The 14,610-nt window shown below is 29.9% G+C and overlaps 2 protein-coding genes across 13 annotated transcripts; both read left to right on the top strand.

Moving 5' to 3' along the window:
• Positions 1–496: 496 nt before the first annotated feature.
• Positions 497–12,039, top strand: Cdk12 (Cyclin-dependent kinase 12). 12 transcript variants are annotated; one of them, XR_011173232.1, is made up of 13 exons: positions 999–1,183; positions 1,796–3,119; positions 3,194–4,317; positions 4,417–4,844; positions 4,907–5,103; positions 5,201–5,405; positions 5,484–5,752; positions 5,954–6,127; positions 9,876–10,263; positions 10,393–10,513; positions 10,578–10,760; positions 10,861–10,982; positions 11,828–12,039. XR_011173232.1 is itself a non-coding variant. In XM_069113813.1 (13 exons), exons 1-12 carry the CDS (start codon positions 1,168–1,170, stop codon positions 10,958–10,960), a joined length of 4,464 nt encoding a protein of 1,487 aa, XP_068969914.1. In that variant the 5' UTR covers positions 999–1,167; the 3' UTR covers positions 10,961–10,982; positions 11,828–12,039. The 12 variants fall into 12 exon arrangements, 9 of the variants coding, with proteins under 9 accessions (XP_068969912.1, XP_068969911.1, XP_068969910.1 ...); XM_069113813.1 differs by having other exon boundaries at positions 10,926–10,982; XR_011173231.1 differs by having other exon boundaries at positions 10,578–10,982.
• Positions 12,040–12,183: 144 nt separating this feature from the next.
• Positions 12,184–14,541, top strand: LOC138179791 (uncharacterized). The gene is made up of 6 exons (XM_069112933.1): positions 12,184–12,295; positions 12,671–12,785; positions 12,874–13,920; positions 13,987–14,080; positions 14,308–14,410; positions 14,492–14,541. The coding sequence occupies exons 1-6, from the start codon at positions 12,184–12,186 to the stop codon at positions 14,539–14,541; spliced, it is 1,521 nt and encodes a 506-aa protein (XP_068969034.1).
• Positions 14,542–14,610: the final 69 nt, after the last annotated feature.

The following is a 14,610-nucleotide window of genomic DNA, read 5'->3' on the forward strand; positions in this document are numbered from 1 at the left end:
AAACACATAATGCAGACATTTCATGTATTTAACAAATTTTAACATAAAATAATAAAATTGTAAGATTGGAGAAATAGAATTATACAAAAAGATATTTTAAAATGTATCTAAAATAAGTATTTTAATGGTTATAAATATAACAGTATATATCTTTTTATATTTGTCCATATATATATCTATCTCATATGTTTCTTACATTAGTTTGAAAACAATACAAAACAAATCAATATTAATTAAATATAAATAAAATATAATATTTTCCCTCCCTTCCTTGGAACAAAATATTCAAACCATGAATTTAAAATCTATTTCGATAATATATGTTATATAACTATGTGGAGATATGTTATTAATATGTTTCGTTCTATATTTATAATTCATGTATTTGTCTCTATTCTCTCTAGTTTGATAATGATGATATTTATATTTATATACACACATAACAAATAGATTTATTCCGACCAATTACATCGAGTATAATAATATTCAAGATTATTCCGCAATTCTGTATACTTCTTACCTAGCCGCAAGAGTGCAGCACTTATCGCTTGTTACGTCAGACAATAATGACGTGCTAATGGTTAATGGCTTCTACTTACTTGAGCTACCTTTATGAGAAAGCCAAATACAATCCAAAGAAAATTCATGAGATATGATGCATCGGCTAGTAAAACTATAAAAATATGATTGCCTGAACACTTAATTGTTACGATAGCTATTAATTTTTATCAAATTTTACTCGTGGCCTACGAAATATGTGTTAAAACTGTTTACTGAGCAACGAACGTAACCATTATATTCATCGCTACATTGGATCAGCTCGATGCAAAGAAACTCAACATTCAACGTGTTATTACAAGATTTATATTGCACGTGAGTACTTATACGAGACATCGGCTTATAGTTCCGTTAAAAATATTGACTAACTTTCTTTTGTGAAAAGTGGGCAACTCCCTTGCCACCCAGTCGTTAACAATGGCGGCTATGTTAGTTCGGCCGAAAAATTCTTTTCTGCAAAATATTCTTTAAACCGGAAAGTCATAAGTTTGTACTCGATAGATTTTTATTTTTACCTTGGAAATAGGGCAGTTTGTTAAAAATTACCGTTTTCTACTATACATATCGAAAAATCGTGTCGTTCGGAAATACTGTTACGTCGACTAATCTATGTATGTGGATGTATGTACGTATCGTCATACGTATGCGTATTATTGTCCATGTGTGTATAATGTCCATGATGATGTGTTGAAAGTATCAAGGAAAACTGAAATATAATGCATATAATAATGTTCAAACCTTTTGGTTATATCAATTAAGGTTAAATTAAATGTAAAAAATTCATTTGTTTTGTTACTTCGATATTTTTGTAATATTTTTGAAAGTGAAATTTAATATATATAAAGCGTGTATTTCTGAAATTATGTATTTATCTTTATGAGAAGGAATATGTAAATAAGCTAATGATTTGTACAAATATTACATATTTTGTATGTTTTTATTATGCACTCAAATTAACAAGTTAACTGCTGAGTGAATTCTATATGTGTTATCTATAGTACTAAAGTGCTGTCACTTATTTGAGTGCGATTCATTGTTATATACAGTTATGATACATACCTTACCAAAAAAAAAAAGAAAACAAAATTGTTTAAACGAGTTATATATATGATTGCTTTCATAATTTTGATACTTCTATTAATTCTGCCACTGTTATTTACCAGTAACATCCAGTATGTTAATAAAGCAAATAAAGTATTATAGATTACTTTTATATATTAATATTATTGTATTTTAGTAGGTGACATGCCTAGCAGTCGTGATATTGAAAGAGCTGAACGTAATGGAAGATTTCGAGCACGCAGAAGAGATAGTACCAGCAGTGATATAAATCGACATAGTTTTGAAGCACCTGATAAGAAGCATAGGAGGCATGGGAAAAATAAAAGTTCTGGGAAAAAGAAAAAGAAGAGATCAAGAGATAAGTCCATAGAGAATGTTCCAACTGTAGCTTCTTCCATTGTTAAACCTTTGGTTGAATACTCAGATGTGAGTAGCGAAGACTTGTCTGAACCAGAAGCTGGGGAAATTCAGTCAGAAGATAGTAGAGGTAATAGCTATACAGATGGAGAAGTACCTGAAACAGTTTTACAAAGACGTTATTATGGAGGGAGTCCAGTACGTGCACTTGGAGCATCTCCTATTAGTCTTTCACCATCTCCACCAGTTCAGCATAGACATGTTAATAGACATTATTCGCCAAATGAACAACAACCATCTGCAATGCATGGTGGAACACCTGAATATGAAGAAGAGTCTAGACGATATGCCAGAAGAAAAGAGAAAAAACACAAACGAGAAAAGAAGAAGAAGAGAAGTCTTAGTCCTTCATCCAGTACTGGGAAAAAGAAAAAACGAAAGTCTAAAAGGCATTCTCATAGTCTGAGTCCACATCGCATTGCAGATGAAATTATCATAAGCCCCGAGCATGAAAAACCAATTGGAAATTGGTCAGAATCACCGCCTTTACCATTAAAAGATAGTACCTCGCCGATATCACCTGCTACACCACAAGAACAAAGGTGTTTAAGTGATGTAGAACTTGAAATAACAAGGCAACCTCGAAATGTAACTCCTCCATCACTTCCTCCAAGACCAACAGAATCCCCCCATACCCCTTTATTGCCTCCGAGAACGACGACGCCAGAGAATAGCAAAGCAAGTTTATCAACAATGAAACATACTCCTGAAAGACAAAAGCATAGTCCTAGTATCCACACGCGACGTAGTAGCATTAGTCCAGGGCCCACTATTAGCTCGAGTCGTAGGAGACCTCATAGTCCATCGCCACCATCAAGACGAAGGGACCATAGCCCAACGAGAAGAAGAGATTTTAGTCCAAGTCCAATGGTGCATAGACTTAGGCACAGTCCTAGTCCTTCAACAAGGCGAAGAGAATTTAGCCCAAGTCCTGTAAGTCACCGACGTAGAGACCCTGTTAATTCTCCACCTTCGAGTAAACGTAGACGGCGAGAAGAATCCGAAAGGCGACACAGACATCATGAAAAAGACAGAAGAGATAAAAGGAAGTCGAGATCAACTAGAAGTCCTACTGGAAGCAGGTACTATATATTACATGATATAACAATTCTAAATCATTTGTTTTGCTATTGAAAATAATATTTCTTTTTTCTAGGTTACATTTACCTCTTTCTCGTTCACGATCACGAAGTCCTGGACGATGGCGAAAGTTACAATCACGATCTAGATCGCGCTCACGGAGAAGAAGCCGTACTCCAAAAAAATCTCGTTCTCCTAGCAAGTCACATAAATCGACAAGAAAACACAAATCAAAAAGTCCACGTCCTTCGAGGATACCTTCTCCTTCTCCTCATAGATCCAGAGCAAGAAGCCCCTCAAGTATCACAGCAAGAAATCTCCGAGTACAAGCAAAGATTAGCGAAACTAGTTTATTTGCTGAACTCGTGAAAGATAGAAACATGAGGGAATTAGCATACAAAAAGTTACAAGCAGCTAAGGAGAAGGCTGTTATTCAAGATGAAGTTCAAATTATAGAAGGCACTGATGAAAAAGATAGTAGTAGTGTATCTTCTGAAAACAAAGCATCCACAGACAATAAGGATAAGTACGTGAATCATAAAGACCAATTGAAGATAACAAATGAAAGTATGAAGCCTGTTGACCTTGTGGATATTCCTGTTCCAATATCGGATGACAATGGAATAGCGGGAAAAACGCCACCATTGCCAATTACACAAACTGTTAATGCACCAAATGTAATACCTGCAACTAATCAACATATGTTTGTATATACTTCACCTACAACTACCACTAGTGTCTGTCCAGTGACTGTTACAAATAGTCCAAGTTTCCCAGCTGTTACAAATTTGCAAGCGCCACCATTGCCACAATCTGAGTCTGCAAATGCAACAGGTTTAGTGTCTATGTCAGTGCCTATTCCTGTACCAGTACCTGTTCTCCCTAATTTATCTGTTCCACCGCCACCTATACCTATACCAGTTCCAGCACCAAATACAGCTATGTCTAAATTTAATCCTCCTAACAATCTAGTTCCTCTTAAGTCGGTAGATCCTCCTAAGCCTCCTATTGTAGCATTCAAAACTAAAAGTTTATCACGGTTACCATTACCACCTGGAATTAATCAAAATGATTTGGAGAGTATAGACTCACCACCGAGTCGATCTCCAAGTCCGCCTAGTAAGGCACAAATGAAATTCCCAGCTTCAACTACAAAACCACCGCAAAAAAAGAGTATTAAAGACTTACCTATGCCACCGGGTAAGTTTTTGATATAATAACATATGTAATTTTAACCTCGTTAAAATAATATCTTTTTTATTATCTATTTCATTATCGATATGATTAATTGATGTGTAGTTGTTCCTGGATCAGAAGATTTAAGTGGAGAAGATGATCCAAATGCAACGCCTCCTCGTACAAAAGTTGAACGTGTACCACCAAAACCGAAATTAAAAAGACCAAAAATTTTGAAACGTAGAAGTTCTAGAAATTGTCATATGCCTATGTCGGCTTCGAGTGGTAAAGATTGGGGAGAACGCTCTGTTGACGTATTTGAAGTCATAGCTCAAATAGGAGAGGGTACTTATGGACAAGTTTATAAAGCTCAAGACAAACGAGCTGGTGTACTTGTTGCATTGAAAAAAGTTCGTCTGGAAAATGAAAAAGAAGGATTTCCCATTACAGCAGTACGAGAAATTAAGATCTTACGACAACTCAATCACAAAAATATCGTGAATTTGAGGGAAATAGTTACGGACAAACAAGACGCGTTAGATTTTAGAAAGGTATTATATATATTAAAATATATAATATAGTGAGGATAATATTGCATATTACAATATTATAGGACAAGGGTTCATTCTATCTCGTATTTGAATATATGGATCATGACTTGATGGGTCTTTTGGAGTCTGGAATGGTTGATTTCAATGAAATGAATAATGCAAGCATCATGAAGCAGTTATTAGATGGATTAAATTACTGCCACAGTAAAAACTTTTTACATAGAGATATTAAGTGTTCTAATATACTGATGAATAACAAGTACGCAAAATGTATTATTAGTGCAAAGAAAATTTGTATTTCTACAATTGTATTTCTACAATTGTATTTTTACAATTTAATTGTATAATTTTTGCAGAGGGGAAGTTAAATTAGCTGACTTTGGACTTGCAAGACTTTATAATGCTGAAGATAGGCAGCGTCCCTATACGAATAAAGTGATAACTTTGTGGTATAGGCCACCTGAATTATTACTGGGCGAAGAACGTTATGGCCCTGCAATAGATGTATGGAGTTGTGGCTGTATTTTAGGAGAATTATTTTCTAAGAAACCGCTATTTCAAGTAAGGAAATGATGATGAACTATATTTCTGTTAAAGAAAGAAATTGAATAAAAGATGATTATTTTTATCTTTTGTAAGGCAAATGTAGAAATGATGCAGTTGGAGATGATTTCCAGAGTCTGTGGTACACCGACTCCTGCCGTTTGGCCTTCTGTGATAAAACTGCCATTATGGCATACATTGAAACCAAAAAAATCACATAGAAGACGTTTACGAGAAGATTTTTCATTCATGCCAGCACCAGCACTGGATCTTTTAGATAAAATGCTGGAATTAGATCCAGAAAAACGAATAACGGCTGCTGATGCACTTAAAAGTGCATGGCTGAAAAATGTTCAACCTGAGCAGTATGTTTTCTTCTTGTATTTGAATATGTATACATAAAAAATATTATTTAAGTTTATCATGTAGTTAGGAATAGTAGCAACAGTATTTATGTAGGAATATAATTAAACAAACGTTGGAATACTTTTTTTTTATAGTTTTTTTGTACAAAGACATTAACTATTGCTCATTCATAAGACCTGTATCTCTTACATAAAAATTAGGATGCCAGCACCTCAGCTTCCTACTTGGCAAGACTGTCATGAGCTCTGGAGTAAAAAACGAAGACGTCAGCAGCGTGAGCAACAAGAAAGCTCTGCTGGAAAGATGCCTCTTCTCCCTCTTCCAAATAAAGGAGGTCCCCATAAGGCTATGGAAGATCTGTCTGATGTCGGGGGGTGAGTAGCTGTAGAGAGACATATTGGCACAAACTAGGACGCGATATCCAGTACTGACCAGATACTAATTGCTTACACACGTAGATGGCTGTGTATTGCAGTTATGCTTGGCATTTATTTTCTTAGCAAAATGCGTTGTTAGAGATCTTATTTAAAGAATGAAAACATAACTGTTGTAGTATCTTATTTTCATCGTCCGTTTGCATGTGACTTTCAATAATGGATAAAATAAGTTAATTTTAGTTTGATTCACAGTCGTTCAAACACGACGATGGCTATAGTGCAGAACAATGGAATATAGACACGAAAATGTACAGCAACGTTCTCTTTTCATGGGTTTACTACAAAGATTATGTTCTCTAATACTTTTCAAATACATGAAAATATTTTGAACGCATGTATTTAGAAGAAATACAAAATTTATAGCGATATGTTTTTTCACAACAAAATATATCATAATATAAAATAATATTTAAATACTCCTTAATAACTGCAAGAAATAATATCATAATATTATATATTAGTATCTTTCTTTCAAAGTGATATCAAATATTATTTGTTTTGGAGGATCAGCATTTATGTAAAAGGAAAATACGTGTTCCTCTTACAATGTGTTTGTGATTCAATTTAATTGCCTTTGAAATTAATTATATGAGCTTTAAAATTACGAGATATCTTTTATGTTTAATAATATTAAGATGATCAATAAGTAGCTAAATGTGTACATATTTGCTAATCTATGTTCATGTTAACATAGCTATGCATACATTATGACATGTTTGTGTAAATGAAAATGCACATATGTACGATTTTATATCACAGCTTATATATGCATTTACATAAGTGAATGTATATGCATATAATTACTAATATTCATGATTGTATCAATGATATACATTTCTAAAAGTTGAATTTTAAAATGGTTATATAAGAAAGAAAAGGAACATATACTAAGTATATAATTGTAAATAAAAAAAGAAATTTCGTATGTTAATTTTCATATTAAACTATTAAATTGAAATGTTTACAAGCGCATGAAACGATACATGAAATGAATGAGCACAAACTATGAGAAAATAAACGATCTTTATAATATTTAAAGTCTTGGAGTGTAAATAGGTCAAATGGATACTAAGAAGAAGCTGATGGAAGATTGAAGACAATGGAATACAAGGAGCCAAGACTAAAGTGTGAATGTATTACGCGAAATATTAACATCACGGCCATCACCATCGACATTTCATTTTATTTACGTTAATTCAGTTTATTTGAACATTCACATCTATAGATCAGGCATATTTTAATTGATCATATTTTCGCAATTGTGTGTTATAGTTTGTTATTCTGTATTGTAGATAATTATCATAAGTTTCAATATACGAATGGCAGTATAGAATATTTGTTAAATATTTTCATGTTTTTGCATGTATTTTGTATCAAAGCCATTCTTATAATGAAGTACGGGATATGGACAAACCTAATGTATTATCTTCGCAATGTAAAATAATATTGAATTTCTGTAATATAAAATATTTACAAAATGTCCATAGGCATCTGCCTAACATTTTTATGGACAATGAATTTCCAATGTTATTAAAATATTTTATCGTTTAATTTGTTTAGTCCCTTTCAATGTTTCTATATTTTTATTTGTAAACTAAGTAACCACACACACATATAATCCTTTGATAAAGTCATATCTGACAATGAACACTGGGACCTTGGGAATGAATGATAATACCAGTGTACATGATTATGTACCCTTTTAAAATGACATGCAAAGTACATGTTATTTTTCTACTTATTCCACAATAAGTTTGTACGGATGTTTAATACATTTATTATCTCAATGCAGAATGTACCAAAATAAATAATATATTGATATTATAAAAATATAATTTCACGCGTAGGTAAAATAAAATAAAAATTTCATTTCTGTGTAAACATTAAACAGCATTATATGATAATAAGATGATTCAAAAATTCATGCAGTTTATTATCACAAATAAAGAATTTTATTATGACCTTTGTCATGAAGGTAAATGAATAAGATTATGGATGATTAATAATATGTGCTACTTCAAAATATTATCAAAGAAAAATGTTGCTTTGTGATGAATCATTTTAATAAATTTGATGAATTTAAATAAAAACGGAAAACAGAATGAATCAATATAACAATATAAATCAATGTGTAAAATCATTTTTTTGTAAAAACGACAATAAAGTAAATATATTTTCCATTTTAGCTACTTTATTTAACATAAAGTATGAATGATTTGGTAGTTTGAATTCATATTGATTTTAAACAAAATTGTATACAAAGTACAATATAATGATTTCTAAGCATTGCATGTAGCACATATTACAAAATTTATTATTAAAATTTATCAATTGTATGATCAAATTCAATTTTCCAATAATTACTATTTTTATTGTATTTGTATATGTAATTATTATGTAACTGATAAAATATAAAAATATTATATATATTATATCAGAAAAAATACGTGTGTACAGAAAATATTATACATTGCAATTATATATAAATATATAAATACTAATTATTTTACTGTAGAATATTATATAAATAGCATACTTTTGGTTATGTACACATGTTATCTCTACTATACATATATATCATAATAATACTATATATAGTAGACACACATTAAATTAATTATTATTTATTTTACATTGTTAACGATAAATTATATTGTGGAATTCGTAGGAGACAACATAATACTTGAAATATAAAGTAACAAATAATTATAAGTGAATACAAATTGGCAAGATATCTAATAAGAAAAACAATTATGTTTCAGGAAATAATGTTATTGTGGCAGAATGATAAAGGGCAAATTTTATAGCACTTATAAGAATATAAATAGGTAATAAATATTCCAAATCCGTATAATATATGTTTATACCCAGGGTGTCCAGTTTAATAATTCACACGAGACTTGGTTTTGCGTATCATATAACAAATTGGGCTTTATGACTAAAATAATAAAAGCTTGATCGTTTCGTGCAAAAAGGTTGAGGATGCAATGAATTGAACAATCACATTATGATCTTAATATCTATGATCCTTTATAAAATTGTTGTGTCATATCTCTTCACTTATACAGATATAAGTGATAAGTATGCAATAAATTGTGAAAAATAAAATTTACAGAATACAAATAAAGTTTGATATGCTGTGCCTATTAAATTGCATGTATATCCATAAAAAGTATTGATTTGTTAGTCTTGCTTGTTCGATATGCACGTTTATAAAACGTATTATCTTTTGCATGATTTCTATTAATTATGAAACAAATATTACTGTTGGGTATCCATGTGTTATTGTCCATCTTAATAATATTTATAAGAATTTTATTTCATATTGTTTTATTAGCATTATTTTATAGATATTATTAATATATTTTATTCATTTCAAGAAATATTCCATTTTAATATGGTATAAATCATAGAGGTCATTTTACGGAATTATATATGTCAGAGATGAAAGAACAAATGTGAACCCGACATATATAATACACTAGAAGTTTATATTTATTATTAAATATATTCACTAATTACTTTATATATATAAATGTATATAAATATATATATATAATTTATATATATTTATATATGTTTTGTATTCAATAAATTTATTTTAACATAACATTTTGTCATGTTCAATAAAACACTTGATTTTTACTTTTATAGTTTTTATGATATGCTTTTGACTTGATTTCAGGTCTTCCAAACGTTTAAAAATGGAAGCAGGTTACAATTCTCATCCAAATCGTCTTGATACGGAATCTTTCTATGGGGGAGATAATTTATTCAACCAAAGCAGACCTTACATGGTCTCATCGCCATCATATTATTACACAAGTCCTCCACCTGTTACACCACGGCCCAAGGGAGATGTTAACAGACCTTATATGATCTCATCACCATCATATTTTTATGTTAGTCCACCATCAATTATGCCACGACCCAAAGGAGATACTACCTCTCATATGCCAGAATTATACACAGAAGATAATCTTGTTCGAAAATTAAGTGCTCTCACAAATGTATTAAATCAGGGAAAACCAATTCGTGTTGAAGATCTCATGTCACTTCGATCAGATAATGAGGTACATATACTTGGATTATTGTTTCAAATACTTCATTTTTATAACTTCATATAATCATTAATTCTATAATATGATATTATTATATTGTTATAATATTTAATAGCATAAGTATTATAATTCAAATTACAGAGTGACCCAAAAGTAGTACAATTACTAGGAGAATTGCATGCTGAACTACGACTTGCTGCAAATTCAAGATCAAGTGGACTAATAGAATCTCACCTTCCTGTACTAAATCCACTACCTTTAGGTAAGTTCCACTTATTTTTTCATATGTGTATGATGTATTATTGTTTTATATTTTATTTTTGCAGATACAAATGCAGCACAGTCAGGAAATTTTGATGCACATGCAGTTTATGCTGGTGATGATGCAATGAGTTCTGGAAGGTGGTCGCAAGTGGCTACAGCTGGTGTTCGCAGTGCATTATTAGCGCTAATGTCGCGCTATGGTTTGGAAACTTGCAATCCTTCCCCTGTTATCACCCGACCCCCAGGTAAACCAACATCCAACCTAACACAAAACCTTTCCCTACCCTCGACTTCCTCTCAGTCAGCATTCAGCTCATAATGATCTGTATATATAACTCTTTACAGCGTTCTAAACTATGTTCTGTATAAAGTTGGAAAAGGTCTAAATTGCTATTTTTTAAATTAACTAGGCATGGAAGTACAACTGCATCCAAGTTGTTTATAGACTCTACTATCTGTTCATAACTGTAAGTGCACATTCGGTGTATAATTGTATATAATTGATGTATTATTATTACGTGATCAGTTACTTAATATAGTACTTGTATCTTTAATAATAACAACATGCTCTTTATAGTCCACACTTATGCGACATATGAAATAAGAGCTTCAAAGTATTAATGTTTATCATCTTAGTTTATCACATTAAGTTTCGTTTTCATATTGGAAATATTTAATACTTATGTGTATATATATACATGGAAACACAGGTATAGTGTATGTACATCTAAAAGGTTCAAACAAAACGTTTGATAGATCAATATAGATACTTTTATCTTTTTCAAAACAAGAATTTGTTTTTAAACTATTTAGCGTTTACTACATATAGCTTTATGTTAGGTGATATATTTTGTTATACTGAATGAATTTGTTGAAAACGAATTAAAATATGAGGGTTGAAGGTATTTAAAAGAAAACTAAAATTGGATGCATTCTAAATGTTTATTTGTTGCATAAGCTTTTTTTTTTATATACGATGTCAAATCCTTATTTATTATGGAAATATTTACGGGATGTAATGTACATAATAATATCGAGACATAATAAAGAGATAAAAGTACACGAATATAATAGGCTTTTTTTAGGACAGAAGAACGAAATTAATTCAACTACATAAATTCGTATTTATAAATTAAGTATATTATAAATAAATAATTTTTGTTTGGTTAGATACTTACAAAGTTATGTCAAGTATTTCTATTTTTTTTCTTATTTACAAGAAATAATAAAATTGAAGTTTTCGGAGTTCTTTTTCAACATAATAAAAAATAGGATAAAAGAAAAATTAACGCAAGTTTCACGAACGTTTCAGATTGAAGTGATTGCAAGAGAAACACGTATACTACGAAAGTGAGGTTAGGACGTGTGCTTCTATACCGGCAAGCTGTATACAATATGTATGTGACGATATCATGGCGATTTGTGCTGCAGTTTAAAAAGAAACTGGCGACACACTAGATTATTCAGTGAAGTGATCAGCAGTATGGAGTATGGGAATGAATAATAAATTGTTTATTTTGTTGAGTTTGTTCGATTCTATGCACAGTGTGATAATAATATAATATAATAAAAAAAGACACAATGAATTAATTAACGACAAGTGAAAAAAAGGGACAGGGTATTAAGTTGTTTTAAAAAGAGAATTACCTAACCTCATTCATTTTACTGATGGCTTTGTCAGATGTTTTACAATTCGATTGTTCCATAGAGAATGAGATTGCGCAAAATGCTTTGAAGAATTTTACTGGAATGCTAGGAAAAGCATTCGAACAATATAAAAGTAAGTATATTTCTATCATATATATTGTTCTTATATTAACAAATGGAGTTTCTTCGTTTATATTTCTTTCAGTTATTTATTTAACTTACAACAACAAAGCTTACTTATTTTAATTACAAGGAAATTACGCTTACGATCGAAAAATTATTCTTTATAGTTTCTGTATGCAATTTTATAATAATATATATTATTTAATTTTTGATTTGTTATGTACAAATTAAAAAAATAAAATCTTTTAAAAATAAAACATTCATAATGAAAATAATAATGTACTCTCATTATATATGTACATTGCTTTATATCATGAATGCAATTTTAAGTAAAAAATTTGTAGTTAAATTTATATATTTACACAACAGACTCTTATATTTACAGAGTTATGGAATGAATACTTAAAACTGCAGAAATATTGTGAAAACATTACGAACATTGCTGACTTTAAAATTCCATGTGAATTGTTTGAATCAGACATTTTTAGTAATAAAGATGTGTAAGTTTTAATTCTGTTGCACACTTATAATTTATAATGTTGTATTAGTAAAATTACATTATACATTGTTTAATGTTTTATATTTCAGTATTATACCTGCTAATAACCAAGTATTAAAAAATACAGAAATATTTCCACACGAAAATATTAATTGTGATAATAATTTTAGAAACTGTGATTATATTTCAAATGTAGATAATGCTGTTTTAATTGATAGATCTGTTAAGTGCCAAATAGAAGAAGATAAATTATTAAAGAGCCCAATACTTGTAAGGAAACATTCTAGATTTAAGAAGACTAATGTTATAAATAATCAGGTTAATCTAAAAAATTTTAAGAAAAATGAAATGAATTTGTGCCTACCAATAAAAACAGATATTTCTAGTTTAACAAACCTAAAAAGTGGTATTATACAGAATCCATTATCTCAAGACTCAAAAGAAAATGAATGTCCAATTATCGAAAATAGCAATGATGAGATTAATACATCGAGCAATACAACTATTACCAAAATGTCAAAAAAATTGGGAGTTAGTAAATCATATAATGTAGATACCACATTACTGAAAAATGGCAAAAAACATAAGCAGTCAAAACTTGTACTTCTCGAACATGAGCAATCAACTGATATTGTAACTCAAAAGAAGCACAACAGATCAGATTTTTTAACAGCACATGTATCACCTAGAAAAGGTATAAGAGAACAGTTTAAAAATTATAATAATTCTATAGAAGAAGACGTAATTCAAAATAGTCCAAATAAACGTATAAAGTTAAGTTCAAAAATGAGAAGTTTGAAATTAAAAAGGAAGACTCCAAAGAAAGAGATTAATCAACACAGTCTAAATCGTCATTTGCTACCTCTACAAAAATCTGTGCAAGAAAATCGAACACATTTAATTACAGAGCCGAAAATATTTGATTTTTGTAATGAGAACGTTAACAGTAATGATAAGACACAAAAAAATTTTAATTCAGCAAAAGAAGAAACAGATTCCAATTCCTCAAGTGATAAAACGTTCTGTACTTTAGGGGAGTCATTGCAAGAACAGTCTCCTTGTAATATAAATAAATTGCAAGAAAATGTACCTAAAACTAAATCTGTAAGAAGGACTCTTATGAATAGTTTTGATATGTAAGTACTGTTCACATAAATGCAAAACATTTTGTAAAATATATCAAATTTAATATATTTTTTAAGGTTACCCGCGAAAGAATATATATTTGATAAATCACCAAAGAAAAAGTCTGAAAGAGCACAGATGAATGGTATTAGTTGTTGGCAATGTAAACAGGTAATATATAATTTTAATCTATAACTTATAAAAAAGTAATATAAATAATTAATTGAAATAATGTTAAGTGTAACTTATTTCTTCTTAATGCTGCAGAGATTGAACTGTAAGTCACTCCTTTATACATACATAAAATAATATGTATGTTTATAAATGTTTATATGTATATACATATGTATGTATATGGTTTGATTTGAATAATTTTACGGAGAAAACTTTTCTTTTAGTATTACACTAGTCTTGGGCTTCCTGAGAAAGAAATAAGAATGAGGCAAAATAAATGTTCTCGACACAGAACTAAATATAATGAAAGGAATGAAACACCTGAAGGTAATGTAATATATTTTTTATATTCTTAGAAGAACAGAATGATATATGTACTTAAATTCTGTGTATGCTCATATATTTCAGATTTTTGGAATCCTCTATTTCCTGATACTACTTCTGATTCTAGTTACTAAGATTGAATTACAGCTTGATGATATGGATTTATTTATATATACATATAAATATGTTATTATTATCTTACA

Source organism: Bombus flavifrons, chromosome 5 (genome assembly GCF_040668555.2).
Source record: "Bombus flavifrons isolate JBK064 chromosome 5, iyBomFlav1_principal, whole genome shotgun sequence".
NCBI lineage: Eukaryota > Metazoa > Arthropoda > Insecta > Hymenoptera > Apidae > Bombus > Bombus flavifrons.